The sequence below is a fragment of the Anthonomus grandis genome, chromosome 18 (genome assembly GCF_022605725.1).
Source record: "Anthonomus grandis grandis chromosome 18, icAntGran1.3, whole genome shotgun sequence".
NCBI lineage: Eukaryota > Metazoa > Arthropoda > Insecta > Coleoptera > Curculionidae > Anthonomus > Anthonomus grandis.
In genome coordinates this window covers 12,808,904-12,827,725 of record NC_065563.1, presented here as the reverse complement: position 1 = coordinate 12,827,725, position 18,822 = coordinate 12,808,904, and the positions used below count along the sequence as shown (strand labels likewise).

Below are 18,822 nucleotides of genomic sequence, written 5' to 3'. Positions count from 1 at the left end.
CAGGCAGTTGAGGCCAAAGTTTCTTCTCTTCTTCTTCTCTTTCTTTCTAACGAAGTCAAATGCCTGGAAGAAATTATTGATTTCTTACAGGCAGTTGAGGCCAAAGTTTCTTCTCTTCTTCTTCTTCTTCTTCTCTTTCTTTCTAAAGAAGTCAAATGCCTGGAAGAAATTATTGATTTCTTACAGGCAGTTGAGGCCAAAGTTTCTTCTCTTCTTCTTCTTCTTCTTCTCTTTCTTTCTAAAGAAGTCAAATGCCTGGAAGAAATTATTGATTTCTTACAGGCAGTTGAGGCCAAAGTTTCTTCTCTTCTTCTTCTTCTTCTTCTCTTTCTTTCTAAAGAAGTCAAATGCCTGGAAGAAATTATTGATTTCTTACAGGCAGTTGAGGCCAAAGTTTCTTCTCTTCTTCTTCTTCTTCTTCTCTTTCTTTCTAAAGAAGTCAAATGCCTGGAAGAAATTATTCATTTCTTACAGGCAGTTGAGGCCAAAGTTTCTTCTCTTCTTCTTCTTCTTCTTCTCTTTCTTTCTAAGGAAGTCAAATGCCTGGAAGAAATTATTGATTTCTTACAGGCAGTTGATCCCAAAGTTTCTTCTCTTCTTCTTCTTCTTCTTCTCTTTCTTTCTAAAGAAGTCAAATGCCTGGAAGAAATTATTGATTTCTTACAGGCAGTTGAGGCCAAAGCTTCTTCTCTTCTTCTTCTCCTCTCTCTTTCTAAGGAAGTCAAATACCTGGAAGAAATTATTGATTTCTTACAGGCAGTTGAGGCCAAAGCTTCTTCTCTTCTTCTTCTCCTCTCTCTTTCTAAGGAAGTCAAATGCCTGGAAGAAATTATTGATTTCTTACAGGCAGTTGAGGCCAAAGCTTCTTCTCTTCTTCTTCTTCTTCTTCTCTTTCTTTCTAAGGAAGTCAAATGCCTGGAAGAAATTATTGATTTCTTACAGGCAGTTGATCCCAAAGTTTCTTCTCTTCTTCTTCTTCTTCTTCTCTTTCTTTCTAAAGAAGTCAAATGCCTGGAAGAAATTATTGATTTCTTACAGGCAGTTGAGGCCAAAGCTTCTTCTCTTCTTCTTCTCCTCTCTCTTTCTAAGGAAGTCAAATACCTGGAAGAAATTATTGATTTCTTACAGGCAGTTGAGGCCAAAGCTTCTTCTCTTCTTCTTCTCCTCTCTCTTTCTAAGGAAGTCAAATGCCTGGAAGAAATTATTGATTTCTTACAGGCAGTTGAGGCCAAAGCTTCTTCTCTTCTTCTTCTTCTTCTCTTTCTTTCCAAGGAAGTCAAATGCCTGGAAGAAATTATTGATTTCTTACAGGCAGTTGAGGCCAAAGTTACTTCTCTTCTTCTTCTTCTTCTTCTTCTCTTTCTTTCTAACGAAGTCAAATGCCTGGAAGAAATTATTGATTTCTTACAGGCAGTTGAGGCCAAAGTTTCTTCTCTTCTTCTTCTTCTTCTTCTCTTTCTTTCTAAAGAAGTCAAATGCCTGGAAGAAATTATTGATTTCTTACAGGCAGTTGAGGCCAAAGTTTCTTCTCTTCTTCTTCTTCTTCTTCTCTTTCTTTCTAAAGAAGTCAAATGCCTGGAAGAAATTATTCATTTCTTACAGGCAGTTGAGGCCAAAGTTTCTTCTCTTCTTCTTCTTCTTCTTCTCTTTCTTTCTAAGGAAGTCAAATGCCTGGAAGAAATTATTGATTTCTTACAGGCAGTTGATCCCAAAGTTTCTTCTCTTCTTCTTCTTCTTCTTCTCTTTCTTTCTAAAGAAGTCAAATGCCTGGAAGAAATTATTGATTTCTTACAGGCAGTTGAGGCCAAAGCTTCTTCTCTTCTTCTTCTCCTCTCTCTTTCTAAGGAAGTCAAATACCTGGAAGAAATTATTGATTTCTTACAGGCAGTTGAGGCCAAAGCTTCTTCTCTTCTTCTTCTCCTCTCTCTTTCTAAGGAAGTCAAATGCCTGGAAGAAATTATTGATTTCTTACAGGCAGTTGAGGCCAAAGCTTCTTCTCTTCTTCTTCTTCTTCTCTTTCTTTCCAAGGAAGTCAAATGCCTGGAAGAAATTATTGATTTCTTACAGGCAGTTGAGGCCAAAGTTACTTCTCTTCTTCTTCTTCTTCTTCTTCTCTTTCTTTCTAACGAAGTCAAATGCCTGGAAGAAATTATTGATTTCTTACAGGCAGTTGAGGCCAAAGTTTCTTCTCTTCTTCTTCTTCTTCTTCTCTTTCTTTCTAAAGAAGTCAAATGCCTGGAAGAAATTATTGATTTCTTACAGGCAGTTGAGGCCAAAGTTTCTTCTCTTCTTCTTCTTCTTCTTCTCTTTCTTTCTAAAGAAGTCAAATGCCTGGAAGAAATTATTCATTTCTTACAGGCAGTTGAGGCCAAAGTTTCTTCTCTTCTTCTTCTTCTTCTTCTCTTTCTTTCTAAGGAAGTCAAATGCCTGGAAGAAATTATTGATTTCTTACAGGCAGTTGATCCCAAAGTTTCTTCTCTTCTTCTTCTTCTTCTTCTCTTTCTTTCTAAAGAAGTCAAATGCCTGGAAGAAATTATTGATTTCTTACAGGCAGTTGAGGCCAAAGCTTCTTCTCTTCTTCTTCTCCTCTCTCTTTCTAAGGAAGTCAAATACCTGGAAGAAATTATTGATTTCTTACAGGCAGTTGAGGCCAAAGCTTCTTCTCTTCTTCTTCTCCTCTCTCTTTCTAAGGAAGTCAAATGCCTGGAAGAAATTATTGATTTCTTACAGGCAGTTGAGGCCAAAGCTTCTTCTCTTCTTCTTCTTCTTCTCTTTCTTTCCAAGGAAGTCAAATGCCTGGAAGAAATTATTGATTTCTTACAGGCAGTTGAGGCCAAAGTTACTTCTCTTCTTCTTCTTCTTCTTCTTCTCTTTCTTTCTAACGAAGTCAAATGCCTGGAAGAAATTGCTGATTTCTTACAGGCAGTTGAGGCCAAAGTTTCTTCTCTTCTTCTTCTCTTTCTTTCTAACGAAGTCAAATGCCTGGAAGAAATTATTGATTTCTTACAGGCAGTTGAGGCCAAAGTTTCTTCTCTTCTTCTTCTTCTTCTTCTCTTTCTTTCTAAAGAAGTCAAATGCCTGGAAGAAATTATTGATTTCTTACAGGCAGTTGAGGCCAAAGTTTCTTCTCTTCTTCTTCTTCTTCTTCTCTTTCTTTCTAAGGAAGTCAAATGCCTGGAAGAAATTATTGATTTCTTACAGGCAGTTGAGGCCAAAGTTTCTTCTTCTTCTTCTTCTTCTCTTTCTTTCTAACGAAGTCAAATGCCTGGAAGAAATTATTGATTTCTTACAGGCAGTTGAGGCCAAAGTTTCTTCTCTTCTTCTTCTTCTCTTTCTTTCTAAGGAAGTCAAATGCCTGGAAGAAATTATTGATTTCTTACAGGCAGTTGATCCCAAAGTTTCTTCTCTTCTTCTTCTTCTTCTTCTCTTTCTTTCTAAAGAAGTCAAATGCCTGGAAGAAATTATTGATTTCTTACAGGCAGTTGAGGCCAAAGTTTCTTCTCTTCTTCTTCTTCTTCTTCTCTTTCTTTCTAAAGAAGTCAAATGCCTGGAAGAAATTATTGATTTCTTACAGGCAGTTGAGGCCAAAGTTTCTTCTCTTCTTCTTCTTCTTCTTCTCTTTCTTTCTAAAGAAGTCAAATGCCTGGAAGAAATTATTGATTTCTTACAGGCAGTTGAGGCCAAAGTTTCTTCTCTTCTTCTTCTTCTTCTTCTCTTTCTTTCTAAAGAAGTCAAATGCCTGGAAGAAATTATTCATTTCTTACAGGCAGTTGAGGCCAAAGTTTCTTCTCTTCTTCTTCTTCTTCTTCTCTTTCTTTCTAAAGAAGTCAAATGCCTGGAAGAAATTATTGATTTCTTACAGGCAGTTGAGGCCAAAGTTTCTTCTCTTCTTCTTCTTCTTCTTCTCTTTCTTTCTAAAGAAGTCAAATGCCTGGAAGAAATTATTGATTTCTTACAGGCAGTTGAGGCCAAAGTTTCTTCTCTTCTTCTTCTTCTTCTTCTTATTTGTTTCTTACAGGCAGTTGAGGCCAAAGTTTCTCTTCTTCTTCTTCTTCTTCTTCTTCTTCTTCTTCTTCTTCTTCTTCTTCTTCTTCTTCTTCTTCTTCTTCTTCTTCTTCTTCTTCTTCTTTTTCTTCTCTTTCTTTCTAACGAAGTCAAATGCCTGGAAGAAATTATTGATTTCTTACAGGCAGTTGATCCCAAAGTTTCTTCTCTTCTTCCTCTTCTTCACATATTCGACTGTGACGTACAAACGAGACATTTGACACTGACTTCAAATATGGCGCCCAGTTGAACTGTCACTCTTACGTCAAAATGTACAGAGCATAAGGAGGTAAAAACGTACAAAAATAACGAAAATAGTACAATTTATTATTGTTTAGAGAGATAAATTGACATGACATACTACAGTGCTGCCAACTGTAAATAAATCGCGCTCAAAAATCGTCATCACTGTTTGGTTCAGGCGGCATCACCTTGCTAGTGCCAGTTTTCCTCCCAGATGGCGCCGCCCTATCGACATTAGACAGTTCCAGTGCCAACGATTCGTCATCCGAGTGCATCAGTTCCGGTTCCTCCTTGTCCAAGAACAAATCGTCCGTCTCCGACTCGCTGCTCAAGTCCAACGAGGACTGACTGCCGGACATGGGGGGCGGCTGCATCGAGCCGAAAGTCTTCTTGCGCCCTAAAAAGCCCCTTTTTAGCCCCCACATGATCGGGTTCCAGTGCGAATCTTACCGGCGGTGCTTGCCCTCGGACGCTCCTGTCTATGATCGCCCTGCCCTTGAAGAAGAAGGTCCGACTCGTCCAGAGGGATCGTGGGGACCCTCGGGGACGTCGCCGCCTGGAGCTGCTTCTCCAGCTGGATCCTCTCGCAGTCGGAGAACTGCTTCTCGAGCTGGTTCAGGCATCGCAGCCGGATCGAGTATTGGACGAACAGTTGCTCCAGTTCCTGTTCGAAGGCGGTGAACTCTTCCAGGAAGGCCGGTCTATGGAGGAACATGAGCATCCACACATAGGGAGGGGCATGCAAAACATGTAATATTTTACCTGACTTTCTTTAGGGTTTGAAGGCGTTTTTCGTAGCGGTCCAGCTCCAGTTTCCTGCGTTCGATTTTCGCGTCCAGACTGGACTCGGTGGCGGCCACGTTGCCGATGAGCTCGTTGACCTGCGCGGTCTCCTGGTTGATGGCCTCGATGGCCTTTTGGACTCCCGCCTCCACTTCTGACACCTCGAATTGACGGCCGATGCTCTTTTGTCGGGCGGCCTGAAGGCAAGAAGGGCGAAGAGGTAAAATGCAAGTAACTGTATGTTTTTAAAAAAAGTGGGTGCAGTCGGTAGGTCGGTCTTTAATAGACTTTTGGATCCATTTTTATTGGTTGAAGAGCGTTGCAATTGCTGGAGGCTTAAGAGATCCTGTCAAAACCTCTGAAGTACCTGCAACTGACCGAATTCTAACAACCACCGTGCAGTGAGAGGACTTTTGGACTATGAGGTCCGGAGAATACACAAGAATAACAAGGATAACGTTATGACATCCACAAACGATTGGAAGTTACTGTTTTTGTCGGAGACTCGTGTTATCGATGATATTTCTAGGACAGAAATGAATGAATAGATGGTTACCAAATGAAGAGTATTTACATCAAATAGAAAGAAATGGAGTAATGGCTCTAATGAAATAAAGCCTTTCTTATGAAAACCACAATTAAATATTTGCACAAGTATGAACTGTGCTTAACGGTTGCGTAAGCAGCTCCGAACGCGTCTTTAGTATAGTCGGCTCGTTTTATCTCAGGGTGTAAGTGGACCGGTTAAACAATGAATTCCTTATCGCCCGACTATTCACTATTTATATTGAGTACCGGTTTGGACGACTATAAATTCTGGGAAACGTACAAAACCCGTGCCGAAAAAATAGGTTAAGAGGATTATGTATACTTTGATGGTCTATACTGCTTCAAAAAGCGCAAAATCTATGAGAAATTTTGTAATTTTTATTTTTGTTATAGATACTCTATTTAAATACAAAACGAAAAGTGTTTTATAATTTTTTTCAAAAAACGAATATTAAAGAAGTTATTAGAGTTTTTTGATTTTTGGACCAAAACTGTGAAAAATTTGGAATTCTTAAAAATTGGCCAAATCAAAAAATTCTTTTTGCTATATATTAAGAGTGAAAAGGTAATAAAAAAAGTCTAATAAGAAAAGTCTCTATTTTCCATAGGAGAATCAGGAAAAATTAAAAAGTGCAATTTTGATAAGACCCTAAATATATTTTCAAAAATTCCTTTTTAATTTTTTTACAAAAAATCTATGGGTCCAATAAAAATATTGTTTAAATAAAAGTTGTTTGGAATAATGAGAGGTATCCTAAGAAGTAAAAATTTTGATTTTATTTTTCATACAGTGGGAGAAAATGCAAAAAACCTTCAAATAAAAAAAGTCAATTTTTTCAAAATCTATGAAAAATTTTGTAATTTTTATTTTTGCTATAGATACTCTATTTAAATACAAAACGAAAAGTATTCTATAATTTTTTTCAAAAAACGAATATTAAGGAAGTTATTAGCTTTTTTAAATTTTTTGACCAAAACATGGTAATAAATTTTGAAATTCTTAAAAATTGGCCAAATCAAAAAATTCTTTTTGCTATATATTAAGAGTAAAAATGCAATGAAAAAAGTCTAATAATAAAAGTCTCTATTTTCCATAGGAGAATCAGGAAAAATTAAAAAGTGCAATTTTGATAAGACCCTAAATATATTTTCAAAAATTCCTTTTTAATTTTTTTACAAAAAATCTATGGGTCCAATAAAAATATTGTTTAAATAAAAGTTGTTTGGAATAATGAGAGGTATCCTAAGAAGCAAAATTTTTGATTTTATTTTTCATACAGTGGGAGAAAATGCAAAAAAACTTCAAATCAAAAAAGTCAATTTTTTCAAAATCTATGAAAAATTTTGTAATTTTTATTTTTGCTATAGATACTCTATTTAAATACAAAACGAAAAGTATTCTATAATTTTTTTCAAAAAACGAATATTAAGGAAGTTATTAGCTTTTTTAAATTTTTTGACCAAAACATGGTAATAAATTTTGAAATTCTTAAAAATTGGCCAAATCAAAAAATTCTTTTTGCTATATATTAAGAGTAAAAAGGTAATAAAAAAAGTCTAATAAGAAAAGTCTCTATTTTCCATAGGAGAATCAGGAAAAATTAAAAAGTGCAATTTTGATAAGACCCTAAATATATTTTCAAAAATTCCTTTTTAATTTTTTTACAAAAAATCTATGGGTCCAATAAAAATATTGTTTAAATAAAAGTTGTTTGGAATAATGAGGAGTATACTTAGAAAAAGAAATTTTAATGTTATTTTTCATACAGTGGGAGAAAATGCAAAAAAACTTCAAATCAAAAAAGTCAATTTTTTCAAAATCTATGAAAAATTTTGTAATTTTTATTTTTGCCATAGATACTCTATTTAAATACAAAACGAAAAGTATTCTATAATTTTTTTCAAAAAACGAATATTAAGGAAGTTATTAGCTTTTTTAAATTTTTTTGACCAAAACATGGTAATAAATTTTGAAATTCTTAAAAATTGGCCAAATCAAAAAATTCTTTTTGCTATATATTAAGAGTAAAAAGGTAATAAAAAAAGTCTAATAAGAAAAGTCTCTATTTTCCATAGGAGAATCAGGAAAAATTAAAAAGTGCAATTTTGATAAGACCCTAAATATATTTTCAAAAATTCCTTTTTAATTTTTCTACAAAAAATCTATGGGGCCAATGAAAATATTGTTTAAATAAAAGTTGTTTGGAATAATGAGAGGTATCCTAAGAAGCAAAAGTTTTGATTTTAGTTTTCATACAGTGGGAGAAAATGCAAAAAAACTTCAAATCAAAAAAGTCAATTTTTTCAAAATCTATGAAAAATTTTGTAACTTTTATTTTTGCTATAGATACTCTATTTAAATACAAAACGAAAAGTGTTTTATAATTTTTTTTAAAAAACAAATATTAAGCAAGTTATTAGCTTTTTTAAATTTTTTGACCAAAACATGGTAATCAATTTTGAAATTCTTAAAAATTGGCCAAATCAAAAAATTCTTTTTGCTATATATTAAGAGTGAAAAGGTAATAAAAAAAGGCTAATAAGAAAAGTCTCTATTTTCCATAGGAGAATCAGAAAAAATTAAAAAGTGCAATTTTGATAAGACCCTAAATATATTTTCAAAAATTCCTTTTTAATTTTTTTACAAAAAATCTATGGGTCCAATAAAAATATTGTTTAAATAAAAGTTGTTTGGAATAATGAGGAGTATACTTAGAAAAAGAAATTTTAATGTTATTTTTCATACAGTGGGAGAAAATGCAAAAAACCTTCAAATAAAAAAAGTCAATTTTTTCAAAATCTATGAAAAATTTTGTAATTTTTATTTTTGCTATAGATACTCTATTTAAATACAAAACGAAAAGTATTCTATAATTTTTTTCAAAAAACGAATATTAAGGAAGTTATTAGCTTTTTTAAATTTTTTGACCAAAACATGGTAATAAATTTTGAAATTCTTAAAAATTGGCCAAATCAAAAAATTCTTTTTGCTATATATTAAGAGTAAAAATGCAATGAAAAAAGTCTAATAATAAAAGTCTCTATTTTCCATAGGAGAATCAGGAAAAATTAAAAAGTGCAATTTTGATAAGACCCTAAATATATTTTCAAAAATTCCCTTTTAATTTTTTTACAAAAAATCTATGGGTCCAATAAAAACATTGTTTAAATAAAAGTTGTTTGGAATAATGAGAGGTATCCTAAGAAGTAAAAATTTTGATTTTATTTTTCATACAGTGGGAGAAAATGCAAAAAAACTTCAAATCAAAAAAGTCAATTTTTTCAAAATCTATGAAAAATTTTGTAATTTTTATTTTTGCTATAGATACTCTATTTAAATACAAAACGAAAAGTATTCTATAATTTTTTTCAAAAAACGAATATTAAAGAAGTTATTAGAGTTTTTTGATTTTTGGACCAAAACTGTGAAAAATTTGGAATTCTTAAAAGTATGCCAAATTAAAAAATTCTTTTTGCTATATATTAAGAGTAAAAAGGTAATAAAAAAAGTCTAATAAGAAAAGTCTCTATTTTCCATAGGAGAATCAGGAAAAATTAAAAAGTGCAATTTTGATAAGACCCTAAATATATTTTACCCTCAGGTCCACTTCTTTGCCCAATAAGTCGAACAGGGTGGCCCCCGTGGTGGTGATTTCGCTGGCCAACTGTCTGGATAGCTTCAGGTCGGTTATCTGTTTTTTTAAAAATGTTTATTTATTTATTTTATTTTAATTTATTTTGTAGTACTTTATCAGAGATGTCGAAGTCGCTGAAGTTGACAACGTTATCCTCCTCAATGTCATTTTCGTCGTTTTCCTCCAAATTGACGCTCAATGCGTCATAGAGGAGGCCGGTGATCTTGAGCAGCTCCCTCACCGAGTAACCGTCTGCTTGGTACAACTTTTTAGTGTTGAGTTTTATGTTTGCCTTCAGGGCCTGGAACACTCAAAATTAGACGAAAAAAAAAAACGACTTTCAGAAGGACACTATACCATAAACTGTGCGACGTTTCGAATCAATTTCACCCGTTCGTCTTCAGTGTCTATCTCCAATGGGATGTCGACGTCCGGGTCGAACCGCTTGGCCAGCCAGACCAGCAGATCTGATATTAAAGGGAAATTGGGTTTTCTGAAGCTTTCCATGGAAATCTGATGGGGGTAGCCGAGGGCCCGTAGCATTTCCACCAAACCTAAATACATATTAATTATTTATATAATAAATTAATAAAATACTCACTCCGTACGTCCCTAAATGACATTTCCCTGAAGAAATGTAAATACTAAAGTGGTGTTTGTATGGCAGCTATACGAGGGGTTGCTATGGATATCAGGGTCGATGGTCCTTTGTTGTTCACCTGGTGACGCCGGAAAGTGAAAATTAATTTATGAATCGAACTAACTATACCAGCGTCTTCTTTGGACCACCTACATTACGAAAATACCGGGTTACAACGAGATTCGAGCAGAACTAACTGAATGACAGCACTTTGAAAATTCGGAAAAAGTCATTTTTCGACCTCGTTTTTGAGGCCAAAAATGGGCTCCAAAAATGCGATATCTCAGCTTCTATAAGAGCTACGACCTTGCGGAAGGTCTCGTTGGATTCAGAAAGACGAAACTAAGACAAAACCGTTGGAATATTCCAGATCGGACCCATAGAAGCCGAGATATCGACCTCCAAAGTTTGGGTTTTTTCGTTTTTCGGGTATACCCCCCCGTATCGATTTTTTCAGCGAAAATTGATTTTTTTCGAAATTGAACTAACTATACCAACGCCTTATTTAGATCACCTACATTACGAAAACACCGGGTTATAACGAGATTCGAGCAGAACTAACTGAATGACAGCACTTTGAAAATTCGGAAAACAGTTATTTTTCGACCTCGTTTTTGAGGCCAAAAATGGGCTCCAAAAATGCGATATCTCAGCTTCTATAAGAGCTACGACCTTGCGGAAGGTCTCGTTGGATTCAGAAAGACGAAACTAAGACAAAACCGTTGGAATTTTCCAGATCGGACCAGTAGAAGCCGAGATATCGACCTCCAAAGTTTGGGTTTTTTCGTTTTTCGGGTATACCCCCCCGTATCGATTTTTTCAGCGAAAATTGATTTTTTTCGAAATTGAACTAACTATACCAACGCCTTATTTAGATCACCTACATTACGAAAACACCGGGTTATAACGAGATTCGAGCAGAACTAACTGAATGACAGCACTTTGAAAATTCGGAAAACAGTTATTTTTCGACCTCGTTTTTGAGGCCAAAAATGGGCTCCAAAAATGCGATATCTCAGCTTCTATAAGAGCTACGACCTTGCGGAAGGTCTCGTTGGATTCAGAAAGACGAAACTAAGACAAAACCGTTGGAATATTCCAGATCGGACCCATAGAAGCCGAGATATCGACCTCCAAAGTTTGGGTTTTTTCGTTTTTCGGGTATACCCCCCCGTATCGATTTTTTCACCGAAAATTGATTTTTTTCGAAATTGAACTAACTATACCAACGCCTTCTTCAGATCACCTACATTACGAAAACACCGGGTTATAACGAGATTCGAGCAGAACTAACTGAATGACAGCACTTTGAAAATTCGGAAAACAGTCATTTTTCGACCTCGTTTTTGAGGCCAAAAATGGGCTCCAAAAATGCGATATCTCAGCTTCTATAAGAGCTACGACCTTGCGGAAGGTCTCGTTGGATTCAGAAAGACGAAACTAAGACAAAACCGTTGGAATTTTCCAGATCGGACCAGTAGAAGCCGAGATATCGACCTCCAAAGTTTGGGTTTTTTCGTTTTTCGGGTATACCCCCCCGTATCGATTTTTTCACCGAAAATTGATTTTTTTCGAAATTGAACTAACTATACCAACGCCTTATTTAGATCACCTACATTACGAAAACACCGGGTTATAACGAGATTCGAGCAGAACTAACTGAATGACAGCACTTTGAAAATTCGGAAAACAGTTATTTTTCGACCTCGTTTTTGAGGCCAAAAATGGGCTCCAAAAATGCGATATCTCAGCTTCTATTAGAGCTACAACCTTGCGGAAGGTCTCGTTGGATTCAGAAAGACGAAACTAAGACAAAACCGTTGGAATTTTCCAGATCGGACCAGTAGAAGCCGAGATATCGACCTCCAAAGTTTGGGTTTTTTCGTTTTTCGGGTATACCCCCCCGTATCGATTTTTTTCACCAAAATTTTTTTTTTTCGAAATCGAACTAACTATACCAACGCCTTCTTTGGACCACCTACATTACGAAAACACCGGGTTATAACGAGATTCGAGCAGAACTAACTGAATGACAGCACTTTGAAAATTCGGAAAAAGTCATTTTTCGACCTCGTTTTTGAGGCCAAAAATGGGCTCCAAAAATGCGATATCTCAGCTTCTATTAGAGCTACAACCTTGCGGAAGGTCTCGTTGGATTCAGAAAGACGAAACTAAGACAAAACCGTTGGAATTTTCCAGATCGGACCAGTAGAAGCCGAGATATCGACCTCCAAAGTTTGGGTTTTTTCATTTTTCGGGTATACCCCCCCGTATCGATTTTTTCACCGAAAATTGATTTTTTTCGAAATTGAACTAACTATACCAACGCCTTATTTAGATCACCTACATTACGAAAACACCGGGTTATAACGAGATTCGAGCAGAACTAACTGAATGACAGCACTTTGAAAATTCGGAAAAAGTCATTTTTCGACCTCGTTTTTGAGGCCAAAAATGGGCTCCAAAAATGCGATATCTCAGCTTCTATAAGAGCTACGACCTTGCGGAAGGTCTCGTTGGATTCAGAAAGACGAAACTAAGACAAAACCGTTGGAATTTTCCAGATCGGACCAGTAGAAGCCGAGATATCGACCTCCAAAGTTTGGGTTTTTTCGTTTTTCGTGTCGAATAAACAATTTCATTTGAACACCAATAAGCAATTTCTGCAAACCTAATGGCAAATTAGCAATTTTTTATGAAGGAAATCGATACTCCCCCTTAGGCCCGACAAAAAACGATTCTATAAATTCCCCCAAAACCCCTTTTTTAAATCCAATTTAAACTCGACTCCCCTAATACACACACACACACACACACACACAAATTGCCATCATAATTAAATTACAACTGATCCCATTACAAGCAATCTACGACCCAGTCTGGTTTTTGTCGTATCCGCTCGCCTTATTATTATTATCACTCGCTTATCACTGATACTTTCCACTTAACCGATAATAATAATAGTAATAATAATCCTACCTGCACTTACAACTAGGCTAAGTACCACCAGCGTTTTTTACTGTATACGGGCGTAGTACCTACCGGAGTACACGCACACCCAGACGCGTTTTAACCACCGCGAGTTTTTTTGTAGTTAAACCGGGTTTAACATTAACCGAGTGAGTCAAGTGAGGCGTACTGGTGAGTTTTATTGATTAATTGAAAGCAATTGCGTACTCTATTTGACCCTCTTAAATTTTTTTCAATTGGGCGTGGCTCTATTATTTGACATTCGAATGACAGTTTATATTACTGTCAAAATGAAGGAGGCGGAACTATAGGGGCGCCATTTTGTTTGGTATCCTAGCAACCTCCACCTCCAACCCCCCTCCCACTTAATATCAAGGTTCAAAAAATCTGCCATTTTGGTTTTGATCATTTTTAATAGAGCCGCCATTTTGCCGTCGTCTTTCGCGCCATCTTGATTTTCGACATCATGATCTCGTGTGTCTCTTTTTTTTAACAGAAAGGCACGCCTACATTTAGGAGACGAGGGAGGGGGAAAACGGGTCAATTTATATGAACACATTTGTCTTTATATATCAAGTTGGCCAGTCGTCAGCCATTTTGAACCAGCTCCGACGCATGCGCCACCTTAACGCTTTAAAATTGTTTTTTTCTCAATAGCGTTCATGGAACTGTCATTTGTATTCCCTATAAGCCACGCCCAATAAAAAAAAAGAAATTATATGTATTTAGTAGTAGCGTGTCGCCATCTGTATTCGACCCGATAAACCGGACGCGACGACGCCCGCCGTATCGACGCGTGCGTCCTCCTTGGCCCCCCACCACCAAACGACGCCCGAGAGCGTCGCGACGCCGTCATGGACAGTGCGTCGTTAGCCGCCATGGACAAAGACGCTTTGCGGAAGCAGATCGACAACCTGAAGTATCAGGCGTCGATGGAACGTTGGACTTTGTCCAAATCGATTGCCGCGTAAGTCATCCATTTTATTATAATTTTTTTTTGTTTGGGTGTATTTGGAATTAAATAGATAAGGGTTATATGGTTTATTTACGATTTATAAACGTGCCGTTGAGTGTTTGTTTAGGTGAATCGGGAGTGGTGGGGTGAGCACGCGAGCGGGATATTATCGGTTTTTTTTTGGTTATTTTTAGATCCTTAATGGCACATGTTCACGGGAATATTACTCACATGTTCCTCAGAGAGATCCTCCAAAGGAGGTTTGAATATTCCTTGAATTCCAGTTTTATGTGTTTTTTTCCTGGAGTACTTTTTTGTCCAGGAAATTGGATGTAGGTTTTCCAATTGTTTTTCCATGCTTATTATGTGAGAAACATGTCGCCATAGTGGTTTGCCTATGTAAAATGGAGAGAGTTTCTTTTCCACAGGACCTTATGGAAATACGATTTATTTATTTTTTCCTAGGTTTCCTATGAAAAATAGAACTTTTTGTCATAAGACTTTTTTAATTGCCTTTCTATGCGCAATATACTGCAAAAATAATTTTTTGATTTGAGCAACTTTCAAAAATTTCTGAAATTAAAATTGAAATTTTTTTTAAGAATGATTTACCTCCACCCTTAATTGAAGGCGAAAATAAGGGTGGAGGTAAAGAATTTCTCAAAAAAAAACTATTTTATTAAGAAATGGAAATTTTCATCATAGGACTTTTTCATTGTCTCTGGATCGTTAATGCGAATTTTGTTTAAATCATATTTTCCTGTGACCCTTAGACTTTTTAGAAAAAAATAAAATGTAATTTTTTAGAAGAATTATTTACCTCCACCCTTAATTGAAGTGGAACATAAGGGTGGAGGTAAATAATTAATAAAACTTTTTATTTTTTCCTGGCTTTCCTATGGAAAATGGACATTTTTGTCATGAGACTTTTTTCATTGTCTTTTTATGCGCTATATCTTACAACAAAAAAAAATTACATTTGACCAACTTTCAAAAACTCGAAATTTTCCAGGGAGTTTTGGTAAAAAGAAAAACAAAAAAATGTCAATAGCTTATTTATTGTTCATATTTCGAAGAATTACGTAAAACAAATACATTTCGTTTTATTTTTAAACGTAGCATCGATTGCAACAATAAACATTAAAAAATTTCCCATATATTTCCAGAAATGTGACTTATTATAGTGATAAATAATTATCGTGGAATAAGCTCTTATTATTTTACACAACTTTTGTTTTAATCATATTTTCGTGCGACCCTTGGACTTTTTAAAAAAAAATAAAAATATTTTTTTTTTGAAGAATTATTTACCTCCACCCTTAATTGAAGTAGAAAATAAGGGTGGAGGTAAAGAATTTCTCAAAAAAAAACTATTTTATTAAAAAATGGAAATTTTCGTCGTAGGACTTTTTTTATTGTCTCTGGATCGTTAATACGAATTTTGTTTAAATCATATTTTCCTGCGACCCTTAGACTTTTAAGAAAAAAATAAAATGTAATTTTTTTAGAATAATTATTTACCTCCACCCTTAATTGAAGTGCAACATAAGGGTGGAGGTAAATAAATAATAAAACTTTTTAATTTTTTCCTGGCTTTCCTATGGGAAATAGAAACTTTCGTTATAGCACTTTTTTCATTGTTTCTGGATCGTTAATAGGAATCAATCAAAAAAAATTAATTAAGTCGAATTTTTGAAAATTTTTAAAAGTTTTTCAGTCAAAAACCAAAAAAATTTTGAAAACTGTGCAAAAAACTTTTTCGTTTACCCTCAAAGTATTGATTGCATTAATAAAAAAAATTAAATATCCTAAATATGTGTCCAGAAAAATGCTTGGCATTGATTATGAGTTTTTTCCATTTTTCTGACACTATATGGGAAATGAAATAAAAATTTATTTTCTTGGGAGTAGCTCTTATTATTTTACACAACTTTTGTTTAAGTCATTTAGAAAAAAAATATATTTTTTTTTTGAAGAATTATTTACCTCCACCCTTAATTAAAGTGGAACATAAGGGTGGAGGTAAATAATTAATAAAACTTTTTTATTTTCTCTTGGCTTTCCTATGGGAAATAGAAACTTTCGTTATAAGACTTTTTTCATTGTTTCCGGATCGTTAATACGAATCAATAAAAAAAAATTAATTAAGTCGAATTTTTGAAAATTTTCAAAAATTTTTCAAAAACCAAAAAATTTTTGAAAAATGTGCAAAAAACTTTTTCGTTTACCCTCAAAGTATCGAATGCATTAATAAAAAAAAAAATCCTAAATGCGTCCAGAAACATGTTTGGCATTGATTATGAGTTTTTTCAATTTTTCTGCCACTATATGGAAAATGAAATAAAAAATTATTTTCCTGGGAGTAGCTCTTATTATTTTACACGAATTTTGTTTAAATCATATTTCCGTGCGACCCTTGGACTTTTTAAAAAAAAATAAAAATAATTTTTTTTTGAAGAATTATTTACCTCCACCCTTAATTTAAGTCGAAAATAAGGGTGAAGGTAAAGAATTAAAAAAAAAATAACATTTTATTAAGAAATGTAAATTTTCGTCATAGGAGTTTTTTCATTGTCTCTGGATCGTTAATACGAATTTTGTTTAAATCATATTTTCCTGCGACCCTTGGACTTTTTAGAAAAAAATTAAATTTAATTTTTTTTGAAGAATTATTTACCTCCACCCTTAATTGAAGTGGAAAATAAGGGTGGAGGTAAAGAATTTTTCAAAAAAAAAATTTTATTAAGAAATGGAAATTTTCGTCATATAACTTTTTTCATTGTCTCTGGATCGTTAATACGAATTTTGTTTAAATCATATTTTCCTGCGACCCTTAGAATTTTTAGAAAAAAGTAAAATGTAATTTTTTTAGAAAAATTATTTACCTCCACCCTTAATTGAAGTGGAAAATAAGGGTGGAGGTAAATAATTAAAAAAAGAAAGAGAAAAGAAATTTTGATATGGCTCCCATTCAGAGGAGTGCAAGTCCCATTTATATGATTTTTTGTCGATAAAACTGGACGTGCAATCGAGTTGTATAAGAAACTACCCAAAAATCACTCATCTCTTAGACACATAGATTTCAATTATACATAAATATTCATTTTCAGGATGCGGGAATACGTGGAGGAAAACGAGAAAAACGACCCGCTGATCCACGCCCCGGACAAGAAAAACAACCCGTGGGCGGAAAAGGGCAAATGCTCCATAATGTAGGAGCACCCGCGAGACCTCTTTTACCCCCCCCCCCCCCCCCGTTTGCCCTTCACGATCGTATGTTAAGAACAATGACGTCGGTAAACGGCCCTTACTCGATACTCTTCTTAACCTTCCAAGTATTTTAGATAATTTTACTCGCTTATACAATACTCGGATTTAAAACGTACGTACTTATGAATTTTTAGGAGAATTATTATAATATGACGTGTGGCATGTTAACAAGAAATTGACTAAATTTGTGAGCTTCCCGGGGCTGGTTTCGACACTTTGCGAGATATTGACGTTCTTTCAAGTATATATCGGAGAAACCCCGGCCTCTAGCGAAGCTTTTTCTGTAAAATTCATCGTCACCATTTTAACTGTTAAGGTTTTATATATTGTATCGGAAAATCAACCCCTAGCCGGCCAATAAAACACACTCACGATCAACGAAACGACCCCCGTTCATTATAGGGTGTGTCAACGTGTGGACCAACTCGCCTCTTCTACACGTTTCCATCGCCCTCTCTCCCCCCTCTACTCGTACACGCTTCTATTTTGTAACCAAATATTTAGTGTTTAAGTTAGCCACCCTGTATATTGTATCCATGCAGGTTGTATGTATCCAATCATATAATGTACTTGTAAGATTTTGAGGCCATAGCAGGGGGTTGATTTTGCAGGAATAAATTATTAATATTATTATAGGATAGTGTGATAATTAATTAATGAAGTTTTATTTAAAAATAAATTCCTACTACTACTACGGTCCTGTCCCCCTTACGCTGTTAATCAGATGCGCGCGTCCAGCGTCGCCATGGTAACGCCCTGCGGGTTACGTCATATGGCGCGTGCTAGCGCAGGGGCGCACTTGAAATTATTTAATGAAATACATTTTTTTTAAAAATTGTTGAAGTTTTAGGGAGTTTTTGTACTTTTTCCAGGCACTAGAAGCAATTTTCGATTTTTTTTAAAGTACCCGAAGTCATTTTGGTGTGATTTCCAGACAGCTGAAAAAACACTTTTTCCAGGCACTCTATGTTATCTCTTTAGGCAGTTTTATTTTATCTGAAATAATTTAATTAGTTTGAAGTGCCTGGAAAATTTATTAAATGAACTAAGAACCCCAAAAGAATGACTTTAAATACTTGGAAAAATTTTGGAAAATAGTCTCAAGTGCCTGGAAAAAATGAAAAATTAGCCTAAAGTGTCTGTAAATTAAGAAAAATGAGTCAAAGGGCCTGGAAAATTAAATAAATGAGTTCAAAAAAATGAATTCAAGTGCCTGGAATTTTTTTTTAAATTACCTAAAGTGCCTGGAAAAAATAATAAATCCTTTGGAAGTGCCTGGACAGCGGAATAAATGGGTTCAACTGCCTTAAAACTCCTAAGAAAGTCACTGTAAGTGCCTGAAAATTAATTCAAAAATTGCTTAAAGTGCCTGGAAAATTTAAAAAAAAACTTGAAGGAGTCAAAAAATGGATTAAGTGCCTTGAAAATTTCTGAAATCTTTGGATGTTTTGCTCAGTTTTTTTAGACACTTTAATTTATTCCTGAGTTTTCTAGGTACAGGCAAATTTTTAATATTTTTCCAGACAGTTTAGGCTAATTTTGGAGTTGTTTCCAGGATCCTAATTACATTTTTAAGGCAGTTGAAAAATGAGACATTTGAAGTCATTTTCTCGGTATTTCCAGGCAGTTAAAGCTGCCTCTGTACATATTTCTGTGATATTCACGTACCTTAAGCTAGTTCTGGATTATTTTTCCAGGCATCCCTTAGGCGATTTTTAAGACAGTTAATAAAT

The 18,822-nt window shown here is 34.7% G+C and overlaps 3 protein-coding genes across 15 annotated transcripts in view; 1 reads left to right on the top strand and 2 right to left on the bottom strand.

The window, feature by feature from the left end:
* The window catches only part of LOC126746775 (group XIIA secretory phospholipase A2-like), a 149,905-nt gene that overhangs the window by 53,341 nt on the left and 77,742 nt on the right, over positions 1–18,822 (bottom strand). The gene's annotated exons all lie outside the window — the stretch shown is intronic.
* Positions 4,351–9,991, bottom strand: LOC126746779 (clusterin-associated protein 1). Its single transcript, XM_050455159.1, has 7 exons — positions 9,856–9,991; positions 9,612–9,808; positions 9,367–9,555; positions 9,216–9,311; positions 5,050–5,267; positions 4,738–4,988; positions 4,351–4,684 (listed from the first exon to the last, which is right to left on the bottom strand). Exons 1-7 carry the CDS (start codon positions 9,875–9,877, stop codon positions 4,437–4,439), a joined length of 1,221 nt encoding a protein of 406 aa, XP_050311116.1. The 5' UTR covers positions 9,878–9,991; the 3' UTR covers positions 4,351–4,436.
* On the top strand, positions 12,902–17,742 carry LOC126746800 (guanine nucleotide-binding protein subunit gamma-e). Its single transcript, XM_050455200.1, has 3 exons — positions 12,902–13,035; positions 13,594–13,831; positions 16,930–17,742. Exons 2-3 carry the CDS (start codon positions 13,719–13,721, stop codon positions 17,033–17,035), a joined length of 219 nt encoding a protein of 72 aa, XP_050311157.1. The 5' UTR covers positions 12,902–13,035; positions 13,594–13,718; the 3' UTR covers positions 17,036–17,742.